Genomic DNA, 15171 nt, shown 5'->3' on the forward strand with positions numbered 1-15171 from the left:
CCATCCCCTCAGGATTAAGGTGACTCTATATAACCGGTGGACTAGCTACCCACAGGTGTGCCTTCTACTCAGTAAACCCCATTCCCGCTGTGTAGTTACACCCCCGATTCCTGATCAGTTTCGGGACCTTACCCCTATTCCCTCATTCGTCGCCATCGGAGCCTTCCATTGGAGTCTGCGAGAGGTAGTATTACCCTGTATGTCCATTCCTTTTATGTTCCCCTATCGATCTCTCTATATTTCCTAGACCTGTGTGAATGTATGATTGATTTTGTACCTTGTGTGAACGAACTATTGTTTCAAATAAACCACAATTGATTTTATTAAATTAGAGTCCTTTATTGAGCATTGACTCTCTGATCGGTTGAGCCTCGTATACACAGATAACAAAGATTCCTTTTTAGGGTTAGCTGTCTCTCAATCTAATTCCCCAATCTCATTTTGAGAGCAGTTTCCCTAACATTATCTGGGAAAACCGGGTTTGATTCCCCACTCCTCCACTTGCTCCAGCGTTGGGTTAGCCATTACTATCACAGAAGGTTGTCCTTGAAAGGGCAGCTCTTGTGAGAGCCCTCTCAGCCCCGCCCACCTCACAGGGTGTCTGTTGTGGGGGAGGAAGGTAAAGGAGATTGTGACCTGAGACTCTGAGTGGAGGGCGGGATATAAATCCAATATCTTTTCTTTTTCTCTCTGCCATTTTTCCTCAGGATTGCAGAAGCACCTTGCAGAAGTAAGTAGGACTTCATCATTAACCTTCATAATGTTTGGATTGGACTGAGTACCCTGTGAAGAACACAGTCCTTCAGCATCTTGACTCAGAGCCAGATCAGATCTCCATCCATCTTTCAGTGGCAAACAGCTTATACACAGAGCCTTGTCAGCAGGAAATTGTGTAGTGAAATGGTGGGTGGTCTGGGTTGGCACCTAGATGTGCACCTCTAGAACAAGGGTCTCCAACCTTTTTGAGGCTGCCGGCAGCTTTGGAATGCTGACATGGTGTGAAGGACGCTGCCACAGGATATGATGTCAGCCACAAAACGGCTGCCGCAGTTTACCATCAGTCCCTTTATAAAGATCCTTCTGTAATGGTAGCAGCAGATTGGCCATGGCTGTTTCCACATTGTGAATTTGTCCTTCATTCAGTATTGCAGGAACAGCAGTCATTCCCTCACCTATTTTTTGGCCTTTTTCATGTTAGGGGTAGGGGGGAGAGAGGGACAGCTGGGACAGACAGACAGCTGGGATAGTCCTTGTCCAGAACCCTCACTAGCTTTCTTGTTCTTTACCTGGACATTTGCGAGACAGACAGGAGCAGGGGATTTGGGGTTGCAGTTCTTACGGCCAAGCCAGACATTTGCTTTTTAAAAAGATAGTTTGGCCTGGGCTCCGCAGTGTCACATGCCACCTGCAGCAAATGGCTCTAAAGAAAGAAAGCAGACCCTGTTTAGGCCTCAGAGGGCTCCTGCCTTCTCTTCCTCATGTCAATTGTTTCATGCCAAGACAGAGTTGGGCAGGGGACTTACCTGCTTTTGTTGTTCCACATGCACAAAACACATCACAAGGAGCAGGAAAAATGGACAATTTCCGCAGTGCTATTTAGTAAACAAAACCAGCTGTATTGTTTTGTGGTAGCCATTCTCTGCAGTTGCTGTGTGGAACCCAGGTCCAGTTCTTAACAAAGCAGGAGCTACAATGAGGTGAACATTTCTCTCCACAGACATGCGCATAGCCAGAAAATTTTAGGTGGGGGGTCCCACCGAATTAAATTTCAGATGGAGGGGCCCACCGCTCTGGCGGCCCCGCTCCCCTCCGGAGTGCCTCCCCCATCTCTCCCACCCACCGACAGACCGAAGCGCTGGAAAAGCGGGACTCTTTCAAAGCCACAGCCTCCCCCCATCAGCTGATCAGTGGGAAAAGCAGCAATCGGGAGGAAGTGGGGAGGAGGCAGCTGCTGGCCTCTGCGCTGCTTTTCCTGTGTGTCGGTGGGAGGGAGGGGGGAGGTACCACAGAGTGGCGGGGAGATCAGCGGCTGCCAGAGCAGCAGCCACAGAGAGAGCGGGTGCCACGACAGCACTGGGGAGAACCGGGTCACCAGGAGGGGCCATACAGGTGGAGTGTGGGGTTGGGTGGAGGGGCCAGGCCCCCCCATTGGCTACAGGCCTGTCCAAAAGCCCCCCCACCCAATCTTTCAGTATTCAGCATCAGCCTGGGTCTCTCTCGGCTTTCTGGCAGTTCCTTCCTCTACTTCTTTAATCCGTTGGGACAGGGGAGATTCTGAATTGGATGGATAGCATCTTAATGGGATTTTCTCCAGGTATGAAGAAAAGGAGTCATTTGAGAATCCAGTGGATTTCCCACTTGCCCTGAAGTGGCACATCTCGTCCTTCTCATATTTCAGTCCCCCTTTGGAGGTCATCAAGAGGCAACTCAAAGGTAATGAAGAAACACTGCAAGAGTTTCAAACTGGACATTAGAGTGGGCCTGATGTTCCAGGATGGTTATATCGTTAACAGACCCAGGAACGTGGGGAGTTTATGTATCAGTTCAGAAGGCCATTTTAATTCACCATGTAAAGTTTTCTGATGAGAATTCTGCCATAACTTCAGCTCAGAATTGCATTACGTGCACTTCTCGACGTTATTCTGTGTTGATCTCTGATCATTACTGTGACCATGCAAGGGCACATGGCGAGGTAGATGGTCAAACAAGCACCTGAAATGTTAGGAAGGGGGAGGGAAACTGCCCTTCAGGGCATCTGCATTTAATGAAGACAGCCACTGGATCAATTTCAGGGACACTCCCCCCTTCTCTTTACAGTGCTGTCTTTAAAGTAAAGTCATACCCTTCAAAGCCCATTTAAATCAGTGAGTCTGAAGGGTGTAACTCTGCTCAGGATGGCACTGCAGAACCTCTGTCTAGAAACGTCCTAAATTTAGCCAGATTGGACCCTTGGGCTGCAGTCCTTAGGATACTTTCTATGGCATGAATTTCAAGTAACTCCAGTGACTTGTGAAAACAAATTTGAATATTTGAACACAGTCCCCTCCCCCCCACCCCGAAAAAGCTTCTACTTGACCCTTTAGCTGTAACTCATAAGGAATATGTACTTATGCGCCATCAAGTCACAAACGACTTCTGGCGACCCCACCAAGAGGTGTTCAAGGCAAGTGAGAAACAGAGGCAGTTTGCTGTTTCCTTCCTCTGCAGAGTCTTCTTTAGTTTCCTGTCTAAGTACCAACCCAGCTTCCAAGATTTGATAATGTTGGGCTATATCATGCTGCCTTCCCTCCCCAAAAGATAATAGTATTAGCTGATATTTTTGTCCCAAGATTTGTGATAAGTGGAAAGGTCTGCCACTCACTTTCTGTTCCTTTGCTTCCTCAGACACTCTGGATTCTGGACTTCATCTGCAGAAAGGTACATTTTTCTTCATAAACTGGTCAATAGTTTCTAAACTAAAAAGCTTCACCTTACAATTTGTGTTCTTCTGCTTGGTGTTCTCAGAGATAGCACTGCAGAAGAGGGTAACCAAGTCAGTCAGAAAATACCTGGGGACTTTGCGGGTGGGAGACTTTGAGGGTGGAGCCAAGAGACTTTCCTATTCCCTGAAATAAATAAATAAGAATACAGCAGTGCAGTTCTCCTGAATACCGTCTTCATTTCCTCACCCCAAGCAGCTGCATGTTCCCTGTAAACATTCTCTCTCCCCAAAATAAACAGTTTGCAATCTCACACTTGTGTGGTCTCACTGGGGCAATTACTCATGAGTTGCTAAAGTTCCAAGTTTTTCAGACTAATACAGGAGAAACCAAGGTTCTAGTTTACCCCTAACTATGCAAACGACCTCTGAAAAGATTGTAATACAGAGGTTCTGGGCTCCTGTCACAGCTACTGGGAGCAACCATGCTGTTCTGCCAGCTCACCCCACCCACATTCAGCCTGGCTTCTAGATTTAAAGGCACAGACACACCGTCTAAAAAGTAAGTCTTTTCAAGCATTTTCTTAAGTCTCCAGAAGTGGAAAGGCACATGGTGGCTGTGGGGGCGAGGCTTCCCTCGCTGGCCAGCTGACTGGGAGGAGGGGAAGGACCCTGCAAAAGTGAGGGAAACCCCGCTGGGACCTGGGGATTGGCAAGCCTACCACAGAACACTCTTGTTTCTCAAAATCTGTCCCTCCCTGCCACAGCCAGTTTCCCGCCTGGGGATTGGCAACCCTAGATTTCACCCACTGGCCTGTGTGTCCCTGTGGGTGCTTGTTGTGTGCATTGTCTGCCTTCTGAAGCATGCGGAAAGACAGCTCTGCCTTTTAGAAGGGCAGGAGCAGGCAGGAGAGCCTGATGACCAAGGAGAGGGTGGCAGAGGTGGGAGGAGGCCATGACTGCCAGGAGAAGGAAGCCACACAGGCCAGTGGGTGAAATCTAGGGTTGCCAATCCCCAGGCGGGAGCAGGGGATCCCCCGGTTTGGAGACCCTCCCCCCGCTTCAGGGTCGTCAGAAAGCAGGGGGAGGGGAGGGAAATGTCTGCTGGGAACTCTATTATTCCCCATGGAGCTTTATTCCCATAGAAAATCATGGAGAATTTATCTGCGGTTATCTGGGACTTTGGGGGGGGGGTTGGTTAGAGGCACCAAATTTTCAGTATAGCATCTAGTGCCTCTCCCGAAAATACCCCCCAAGTTTCAAAAAGATTGGGGTCCAATTCTATGAGCCCCAAAAGAAGGTGCCCCTATCCTTATTTCCTATGGAAGGAAGAAATTGAAAAGGTGTGCCATCCCTTTAAATGTGATGACCAGAGCCCCCTTTGGAGTTCAATTATGCTTGTTACAGCCTTGATCTTGGCTCCACCCCTAATCTCTCCTGGCTCCACCCCCAAAGTCTCCAGACATTTCTTGAATTGGACTTGGAAACCCTAGTGAAATCCCCCAGCTGATGCCGTTTCACTTCTTGTCTCCTCATTTTCCCTCAACAGCAAATGTGAGTCTGGATCCGAACACAGCCCATAAAAGGCTCATCCTGTCTGAGGGTCAGAAAAGTGTGAGACGAGGAGAAAAACCTCAAGCTCTGCCCACCAGTCCGGAGAGATTTGAGAACTATAGTGCTGTGCTGGGCTGTGAGGGATTCACAGGAGGCTGCCATTTCTGGGAAGTCCTTGTGGGAAATGAGGAAAGATGGGCTGTGGGGGTGGCCAGAAAGTCTGTGAGGAGGAAGGAATCGTTCATCTTTAGTCCTGAGGAAGGGATCTGGGCTATGGGGAAGGAGTCAGGGATGCACAGCGCTTTTATAAAAGAATGTGACTTTCCCCTGACTGTGACTGGGGAGCTGAAGAGGATCCGAGTGTGCCTGAACTATGCTGGGGGTCGAGTGGCCTTTTTTGATGCTGACCGAGCAGCCCTTCTCTACGAGTTCTCTGGAGCCTCCTTCTTTGGAGAGACCCTCCTTCCCTTCTTTTGGGTGTATGGAAAAGCCCACCTCAAAATCTCTTCCTAGGACCTTTTCTTCACACCAGGACCACCAAGAAGAAAATAGAATTTCTCAATATTCTTCCTTTTTTCAAGGCCTGTGAAGACCTCTCCTGTCTCCAGCCACCAAAATTGACTGGGGTAAAATGGAAATATTTCCCCCTCCATTTCCCAACATTCCTCCCCCCCCTTTGTATCTTATTCCTTAAAGTGACAGTAATGCCTTTCCCATTGTAAAAGATACAGGAGAGCTCTGAACAGACCCCGCCCCCCCCCCTTGATCTCTCCAGCCTTCGTTCTCCTCAAGCACAATAGAGGAACTGCTGCAGAGCCTACAGAGGAAGACGAGGTCCTGCATGTTTCAGTTACTATTTGGGATTTCCTCTTTTCTTTAATGGGCACTATCTGCTAGGTTTAGCCCTGTGTTCAGCCTGCCTTTTCTGATGGACACTGGAGATCCTGTCCCTGCCAAGGTAGCTGTGTTCAGAGACCACTTGTGTTTCAGTTATGCCAGAGACTGAAAAGAAGTTATGTTTATTATAAAGTGATGTTTTGTTGAAAAGTCTGCTGCTTGAATTCTGCAGTTTTCTTTGGTGGGGGCGGGGGGAGGTGGGTGAAGCCATTTCATAACTGCCGGACAAGTCATAAAGGCTGCCATCATTTACTGACTTGACCCATCCCCAACTCTGCAGTTGGACAGAAAAATCCAGAGGTGGATTTGCATAACCAGGGTCCTGCTGGGCTATGCTTGCATTACAGTTTCTCTTCCTGTTGTTTTTGTGTCTCTTTTCAAACCGTTATAGCCCTTTCACATTCACACAGCCATTTTGCTTTCCTTTGGTGTAGTGGTTAAATGCATGGACTCTAATCTGGGAGAACCAGGTTTGATTCCCCACCCCTCCAAATGCACCTGCTGGAGTGAGCCTGGGTCAGTCATAACTCTGTCAGAGCTGTTCCTCTCAAGGGTTCTGTCAGAGTTCTCTCAGCCCCACCTACCTCACAGGGTGTCTGTTGCAGGAAGGGGAAGGGAAAGGAGATTATAAGGCACTCTGAGTGAAGGGAAGGTATAACTCCAGTCTCCTCTTCTCTCCTCTGTGTTTCCAAGGAACTGGGTGCTCCTGTTTTCTCTCCTACCCATGCCCCTATGAGGGAAGCCAGTCCAAGAGTGAGTGAGCTTCGTCCTGGAGCTTTTGAGTGCAGAGCTGGGGATGGTGGGGTCTGGGAAGAGGAAGGACTGGGGGGAGCATGATGCCATATCCATCCTCTCAGTGGCCATTCTTTCAGGGAAACTGATTTATGTTGTTTGGAGATTAACTGCAATTCTGGGTGATCTCCAGGCCCCACTTGGAGGCTGGCAATCCGATAGCTGAGCAGGAACTTGAACTCAGGCCTCATCACTTTAAGTCTACCACCCTCAACACATTGGGGAAAACAGCAACCAGAAAGTGAACTGAGTGCTGAAAGGAGGAAAATCAATACAGAACGACAAAGAAAACCCAATGGACATGCACAGTGAACACAAGTGGAAAAATTAGGCCTTCCATTTTATCCTCACAACAACAATAACCCTCAGAGGTAGGTTAGGGTGAGAGTGTGTGACTGGCCCAAGGTCACTGAGGAAGCTTCCATGGTGCGGTTGGGATTGGCACCTGGATCTCAAGATCCTTTGGTAGGTCAGGAAAGCTGTTAAATTCGCCACTGTTTATGAAAGATGTTTTCCACCCTGCCTCCAAGGGGGAGACCGTTGTGCCCATCCAGTGATTCTGAGGTGAGACAACCAGCAGGTAATTCTTGCATAATGGAAGAGAAGCCATGCTGGTGGTGGGTGGAGAGAGAAGGAGGAGATTCAGCTTCTACTTACAAGGGCTGTGCTTGGAGCCCTCTACCAGTGAATGCCATTGATCTTGTCTCTGAGTTGGGGATGGACATTCAGCTAAGAAATGGTGCCTTGAGGGCTGAAGGATGTCTAAAAGGCAAACTGGAAGTCAGAGGATGGGGAGTTGGCAGTGGATGCACAGGTCAAGAGAGGATTCAGTGAGAGGAGGGAGTACAGCCTAGGAGGGGTTATGAACCAGCCCCGTAGCCAGGATTTGGAAGGTCAGGGGGCCTTTGATTTTTTTTGGGGGGGGCACTCAACAGCCCCAACCCATAGCCACTCTCATGGCCACCTGACCTACCATCACACTGGCTGGTGCCCCACACAGCCGGGATTAAACTTTGTTGGCCTTAAAGGAGCCACCTGTCTCAAATTTTGTTCTATTACTTCAGACCAATGCTGCTACCCACCCGAATCTGTTTCTGTTCCCAGAACACTCAAACTCCCTACTGCCTCCCCCCCCCCCCCACACACACACACTGATAACCAATTTTCAAAAACTTTACATTGCTCTGGCAAGTATTTGGATGGGAGACCTCCTTGGAATAACAAAGTTGGGAGGGCGGGTGTGTGTGTGTGAAAATTAAAGCAAACTCCAGGAAGGCCACCTGAAGCAATGGAAGGCAGAACTACCTTCAGTCCTCTTATTCAGTGGGTTTACTCCCAAGATATTGGGCTACCAACCTCCTGGTGGGGCCTGGAGATCACCCAGAATCACAACTGTTCTCTGGACTACAGAGATAATTTCCCCTGTACAGAATGGCTTTTTTGGAGGGGGGGGGGATGTGGACTTTACATGCCACTGAGCTCCCTGCCTTCCTCAGGATCCACCAAAAATATCCAGGAATTTACCAGCCAGAGTTCTTAACTCTATGAATTAAAGCCCATATATCACATTTCTGCTACCCAAATACAGGATAACTGTATTGAAAGCATACAGCCTCCCTCCCCTCCCCCCAACACACATGCACACACACAAGTCCTGTTCACAAGTTACAGTGAACACATACAGGGTGTCTTGTTATTTAAATTTACATTGAGTCATTCTTTTGGTAGGAAGGAACCAGCCTTGTGGAGCTGGAGCTAAATAAATGGCTTGCTAGAGAGACCAAGGAAGGAAGCGGGGGAAGGCTCTTTCCCTGTGTGGGGGGGGAGGGAGCGAGTTTTACCTTGTGAATTACAAAGAACATGAAGAGCTTCACATACACAGCAGAAGGGGGAAGTTTTGCAGTCATATGAGAACATTTACTTACCAGGATGTGTGTGTGCGCGTGGCGGGGAAGCTTTTAGATGTTGAAATGCTGCTAAAATTTATAGAGGCTCCCAGCCCCCTCGAGAGTCGCAGCCGGCTGACAACAGGCAGCTGGCAGGGTCTGCTCCACAGAGTCCAAGGTCACCCCACTCCTCGTCACCAGTCAAGCCAGGAGCACCAATAGCTATGGAGCAGTTGAATCCTGTGCTGGGTTAAAGGGCCTGCTGATCAGCTGATCGGCCTGCAGCTCTTTTAACTGGAGGGGGAGGCTGGGGACTGCTTCTGCCCCCTGCCCTACGCTCCAGGATGCAGCAGAGGCCCTGGGGGCTGTTTGGGGGCCCCAAGTCAGGAGGCCTCACCCAGAAGTCGGGGGGCTGTTCCCCCACAGGCCCCCTCGTAGCTACGGGCCTGTTATGAACAGGGGACTTGTGAAGATAGTAATATCCAAAGAAGAAGTGAAGAGGGACCCCTGAATAATTATGAATACCCCTATTATAATAATAATTGAAAATATGGTTTTGCCTTTAACAGCAAAGAGAATGTCTGATGCAATATTTGAAGAGCTGTAATGGTTAGACAAGCAGGCAGTCCAAAAGGGTGTAATACACAGATGGGTACTGATAGAGGCACTCTGAGGAAGCTCCTTAGAGATAAGCAGACATGCTGGAATAAGCAGACTACCAGGGAGAAGGGGAGGAGAGAAGTGAATCTGATAACGTGTAAGGCGGGAGGCTGCAGGCTGGCTTTTGCTTAAAGCTGATGTTTTGAGAAGGGTCCGGGGTTCATTACTTTGGGGAGCCTAGATGCTCAAATGAACCTGCTTTAATGTCAACGCAAAATACCTCGTTTTTCAATCAGTAAGTGTGCGCCTCGCTTATTCCTCTGCTACATAACTTGGTGCCTTGGCCGGGAAGAAATTCCAGGAATACTGGGAATCCGGGAATGGCGGGGAGGATTTTTCCTACCTTTGGCTAGGCCTGCAAAACCGTTTTGCCTTTCACCCTTGTGGTGGGGAACAGCAGACTAGGCACCAGAAGTCATATTTTTTACTTGAATCCAGCTTTCTCCGCCCCGGTGAGGAAAGGTATTCGGCCAGCCAGCCAAGATCTCGCACCTGATTGAAACCGACGTGTATAGGTAACTGGAAGATCTTCAGGATTATAAGTATGAATTGTTTGGGAATTTTGGATTACCTCTCCTGAGAGAGAGAAGAAAGGCTTGATCAACCTTTGAAGCTCTGTCTATTAGGCTCTGCCTTGGAGCTGAAGCACAGAGGCTAGGAACTGGAAGGATTTCTGTGGTGTGTGTGTGTGAATGAGAGGAGGCACAGCCTCCAAGCGATTTTTGTACCCACCAGTACCGCGGTTCTCAGCCACGCGAGTGCGTCTGAGCCGGGAAAGTGGGGAAGTGATTGGATAAGGCTTCCTTTGTGTCTGCAGCTGTCAGAATCCCACTGGCAGCTCCTGTTTTCTGTTTGAGAGCCAGTTTGGTGTAGTGGTTAAGTGTGCAGACTCTTATCTGAGAGAACTGGGTTTGATTCCCCACTCCTCCACTTGCACCTGCTGGAATGGCCATGGGTCAGTCAAAGTTATCACAGAGCTTGTCCTTGAAAGGGCAGCTTCTGGGAGAGACCTCTCAGCCCCACCCACCTCACAGGGTGTTTATTGTGAGGGAGGGAGATAAAGGAGATTGTGAGCCGCTCTGAGACTCTTGAGTGGAGGGCGGAATATAAATCCAATGTCGTCGTCGTCGTCTTCTTCTTCTTGTTTTCCCTAGAAGTGTCTTGTCTAAATGTTTGGAGTCATGGGGAACTTTTTAAAAAAGAGCCAGAATTCTGAGAAATGTCAGAGAATGGTAGTTCCACATGGGAAGGGAAGGCTCCTTTGTCCCTAAACCTCCCTTTCAAGAAAGGAAAAAATCTAAATTTTTGATTTGAATGTCTTTTACAATGAAGAGACCTGGCTTTGTAAGGTAACAAAGACCTCTCTCCCCTTAATAAAATAAAGAACAGAAGAGCAATGATTTGGATTAAAATTAGATGAGACCAGTTCTCAGGGGGAGGCCTGGAGATCTCCTGGAATCACAGCACAAAGTTCCAAGCTGCAGACTCAGTTTTCTCTGCAGGGTAATGGAAGTTTGGTGTGAGTGAGAGCTCAGAGCCTGGTTCCCTAGGGAACTCATCTTTCTTTAGACTTCCATTTTAGATCGTAAGCCATCTGTCCTGTCTGGATATGGCAACCCCATTCAGGAAATAAAACTAACTATAGAGAATGTGGCCTTGCCTAAAAGATCAGGTCTCTGTTAGTGTGACGAAGTCTGCCACCTGTTTGGCCGAGGTGGGTCAGCAGACTTGCCAAGTGATAGTTAAACACAGGTCCAGAGTCTGGTATTTTCCCCAGAAACACCAGGAAGGTAGGTTGCCACCAGACTGGATAAATGCTTTAGCACAGAGGCCCCAGTCAAGCCTCTGCCTATTAGGAAAACTCTAGAGAAAACCAAGCCACACCACTCCAGCAAGGGGTTCCCCAAGTCAGTTTTCACAAATTGACAGTAGGTACTTCCAAAGGCTTGTGGATAAGTTTGGTTCAGATTGTGGTGGCCTGAAAGTAACTAACCACACAAATAAACTTAAAGAAAGTTTATTTTACAAAATAGGCATGGAAGCATTGGTTTTAGTGAGTTGTTCACTGTAATTAGCTAACTGGGTATAAATTCAGAGAGCTAGATAATTATCATACAGAGTTCAAATGTCCAGATGGGATCCAAGGGTTTCCCCGAATGGAATTATGTCAGGAGGCTGTTTAGCAAAATAGGCTCTAGTCTAGGTTAGGCTAGGCAAAGAAATGTATTCATAATGTTAATTTTTATGCCTCCCAGACCTTCCTGGTATATCCAGTTAAGGCTCTTCAGCTATTTCAGTACTAAAATTAGTTGGTACATGGCTACTGCATTACAGTCAGCCCAAAAGAACTTAGGTTCAGCTCTTTTAAAATGCAGCAAGGATGCAAATTAAATAAATGCAATTTATTGCCATGATTGAGAAAGAGATTTAGAGAGTTGTACCTTTATTTTCACCTTTAAAATGCCAGAATCAAATATCTCTGAGAAAGAGAGATTAAACTAGTTTGTTAAATATTTACTCCTTTAGTTCTATAAATTTCAGGCTCAAGGAAAGGCCTTTGAGAATGTATAGAGAGTGCCTAAATCAGCCCCAAATTGGAGCCTGGCTTAGGGAAGTTAAAGATTGCAAATTTGCAGTCTTCTTGCCCTTCCCCCACAAGAACACCGTGGCACAGAGTGCTAGAGCTGCAGTACTGCAATCCTAAGCTCTGCTCATGACCTGAATTCAATCCTGGGGGAAGCTGGGATCAAGTAGCTGGCTTGAGGTTGACTCAGCCTTCTATCCTTCTGAGGTTGGTAAAATGAGTCCCCAGCTTGCTGGAGGGAAAGTGTAAATGGCTGGGAAAGGCAATGGCAAACCACCCTGTAAAAAGTCTGCCGTGAAAAAGTTGTGAAAGCAATGTCACCCCAGAGTCGGAAACGACTGGTGCTTGCATAGGGGACTTTTCCCTTCCTGTCCTCCCCCATTGGGAAGGAATGTTAATCCCCTTCTCTTTTCTCAATCTGAAATCTTCAACAGAACCAATAATAATTTTTAGAATGCAGTGCCCTGAGATATTAAGAAGGAAAGAAAATTTTCACCTCAGGTCTCTCCTCTTGAAGGCACAAGTAACCATGTGTCTTTACAGAAAGAGACTTGTCTTTTTATAAATCAGATCCATAACCAGAAAAGGTACATAGCCAAATTTAGTCTTAATTTTAGAAATAAGAAGTGTAAAATCTAAACCTCCACCAGGCATATATATCTCATCACCTTCCCCATCTTGTGTTTATAGATATGCTCCATGGTATCAAAGGGGGGAGGCACAATTGAGATATTTTTCTGAATTCTCATATTCTCCTGATTTTGGGTCTAAGGATATTATAGCATGGGAAAAAGTGCAGAAAAGGGCAACCAGAATGGTTAAAGGTTTGGAACACTCCCTATGAAGAAAGGTTAAAACGCTTAAGGCTCTTCAGCCTGGAGAAATGTTGACTGCGGGGTGACATGATAGAGGTTTGCAAGATTATGCAAGGGATGGAGAAGGTAGAGAAAGAAGTACTTTTCTCCCTTTCTCACAATACAAGAACTCGTGGGCATTCGATGAAATTGCTGAGCAGTCGGGTTAGAACGGATGAAAGGAGGTGTTTCTTCACCCGAGGGGTGATTACCATGTGGAATTCACTGCCACAGTAGGTGGCGGTGGCTACAAGCATAGCCAGCTTCAAGAGGGGTTAGATAAAATATGGAGCAGAGGTCCATCAGTGGTTATTAGCCACAGTGTATATGTATATAAAAATATTTTGGCCACTGTGTGATACAGAGTGCTGGACTGGATGGGCCATTGGCCGGATCCAACATGGCTTCTTTTATGTTCTTATGTTCTTAAATCTCCAGTCTGGAGCTGGCATCCCAAAGTTCCACTACAGCTAATCTTTCTCTGCCAGAGAAAGGACCCTGCCTGTAAACAGCTAATCTTTCTCTACCAGAGAAAGGACCCTGCCTGTAAACTGCCTTGAGGCTAAGAGTTCTTCTAGATTAGAAGCTATTCCTCTGATAATTCATTTCTTTTCTTTTTGTCTTACCCTTTTGAGTCTGAGAATAATTTTTGATGGTTTATTAGTTTCCCTTGTACTTAGATTGTGTAGCTTTAATTTTAAGGGGAATATTTTTAAGATATTTAGCTTGTGATTGTCTTTGTTTTAAAGAAATGGTGTACCTAACAGATCTCTTGTTAAGTTTTTTGATCTGGGACAATGGGTTGGAAGGTTATAATTGTAATCTTGGGTTTATATGGAGCATCTATTCTGCTAAAGCAATACAGGATCCAACCTTTTGGAAATTTTATCTTCTTGGGATTTTTGTTAAGAACATCTCATACCAGAAGCATGTGGTCTTTAGGTGTTGCATCTGGCAGTTTTTCTGTCTTACTTTGGGCTGCTTCCCAACTTTTCATTCATTTGAACATGGGGGTTCCTTTGCTTGTTGGTACTGAGTGTTTGTTTAGAGCAGTGTTTTGAAGTTCTGCCTCACAAAGACCCCTTTCCATAACGTTATAACGTGTTATAGAGGAACATCTATACCCTTCCCTGGGTGAAACTGTCCTCTCATTGTGCTTCTTCTTTCTTAAGTCTTGAGAAACTAATGTCAGTGTCCTATCTCTTTAAGATGAATTGGAACGGCCAAAGTATTGTGTCATCCTTGAGTACAGGTGTCAAAGTGTCATCAGGTGTAAGCCTTTAACCAATTTGGACTGGGATTGGCTAAGGGGACTTGAAATGCAGTGGCCTGCTATCTGTTCAGTGTGGGATAGGAACGGACGGATATAGCGTGGCATACTGTTGGACGGATATTGGAATTTGATGACTGTGGACTGTGTATTGACTATTCTATTGGACTGTGTATCTGTACCTCTGACTGGATTCATTGATTGGAAGTGTATGACTTAGGGTGGCCAGATCGTCCCGGTTGCCCGGGAAAGTCCCGCCTCTGGTGTCAAATTCCCGCCTCCCGGGCTTGCAAGCACGGGACCATTAAAAGTCCCGGTTTGGCAAAAATGGATCCAGTGGTGGGGCTCCACATCGGCAGCCAGCCTGCCCAGCCACTGCGGAGCAGTCTTGAAGTGGTGTGGGGGCGTGGCAGGCAGCTAGGGGCCCCACCTAATTGGTCCGTGGAACGTGGCTGCCCACCCCCGCTTCCCTCTTCCCGCTGCTTCTTCTAGTTTCCCTTTTCACTCTGATCTGGGCTGGCTTTGCTTGCCCATTGCAGAGAGAGAAGAAGAAGAGAGAGAGGAGAAATAAGAGAAAAAGCTTCCCTACAGACTACACACAGTAAGTACCTTCCCCCCTTCCCCCCATTTGCCGAGGCGCAGTTCTGACCTTTGTGTTCTGGGTCCCGACTCCAGATCCCCGGTCGCCACCGCAGCCAGCCTCTTCCCGCCGGCAGCCACCACCATGCCGCCTAGCTGCTGCTGCGCCCGCTCGCCTGCTGGGTGGCAGGGGCGGCGGCCCAGGCAGCGCTCCCCGGCCTGGCCTCTCCCCGCCTGCTGGATGGCCTGGCCGGCCGGAGCAGCGGCCTGCCCTGGCCTCCTCTCCCCGCCCCGCCTGCCTGCCAGATGGCCGGGCCCGCCGGAGCGGCGGCCCAGCGCTCCCCGGCCTGGCCTGGCCTCCTCGCCTCTCCCCACCCCGCCTGCTGGATGGCCTGGCCGGCCGGAGCAGCAGCAGCCTGGCCTCCTCTCCCCGCTCTGCCCCGCCTGCCTGCTGGATGGCCGGGCCCGCCGAAGCGGCGGCCCAGTGCTCCCCGGCCTGGCCTGGCCTCCTGGCCTCTCCCCACCCCGCCTGCTGGATGGCCTGGCCGGCCGGAGCAGCAGCAACCTGGCCTCCTCTCCCCGCTCCGCCCCGCCTGCGTGCTGGATGGCTGGGCCTGGGCCCGGAGCTAAAGCGAGGCGGGGGCTGGGAGGAGACGGCGGGGCGGGTGTGTGTGTTG

At 48.4% G+C, this 15171-nt stretch overlaps 1 protein-coding gene across 2 annotated transcripts in view; it reads left to right on the top strand.

Annotated features, from left to right (window-relative positions):
* LOC132572197 (E3 ubiquitin-protein ligase TRIM7-like) overlaps positions 1-13497 on the top strand; it is a 33583-nt gene extending 20086 nt beyond the window's left edge. The window contains exons 6-8 of one of the 2 annotated variants that reach the window (XM_060239032.1): positions 2315-2433; positions 3385-3417; positions 4968-6022. In XM_060239032.1, the coding sequence (XP_060095015.1) occupies positions 2315-2433; positions 3385-3417; positions 4968-5485 (670 nt within the window). In that variant the 3' untranslated portion in view covers positions 5486-6022. Of the gene's footprint in view, positions 1-2314; positions 2434-3384; positions 3418-4967; positions 6023-13485 lie in introns of those variants that run through there. The other variant, XR_009555416.1, reaches the window with a different exon arrangement.
* Positions 13498-15171: the final 1674 nt, after the last annotated feature.

Source organism: Heteronotia binoei, chromosome 5 (genome assembly GCF_032191835.1).
Source record: "Heteronotia binoei isolate CCM8104 ecotype False Entrance Well chromosome 5, APGP_CSIRO_Hbin_v1, whole genome shotgun sequence".
Taxonomy (NCBI): Eukaryota; Metazoa; Chordata; class Lepidosauria; order Squamata; family Gekkonidae; genus Heteronotia; species Heteronotia binoei.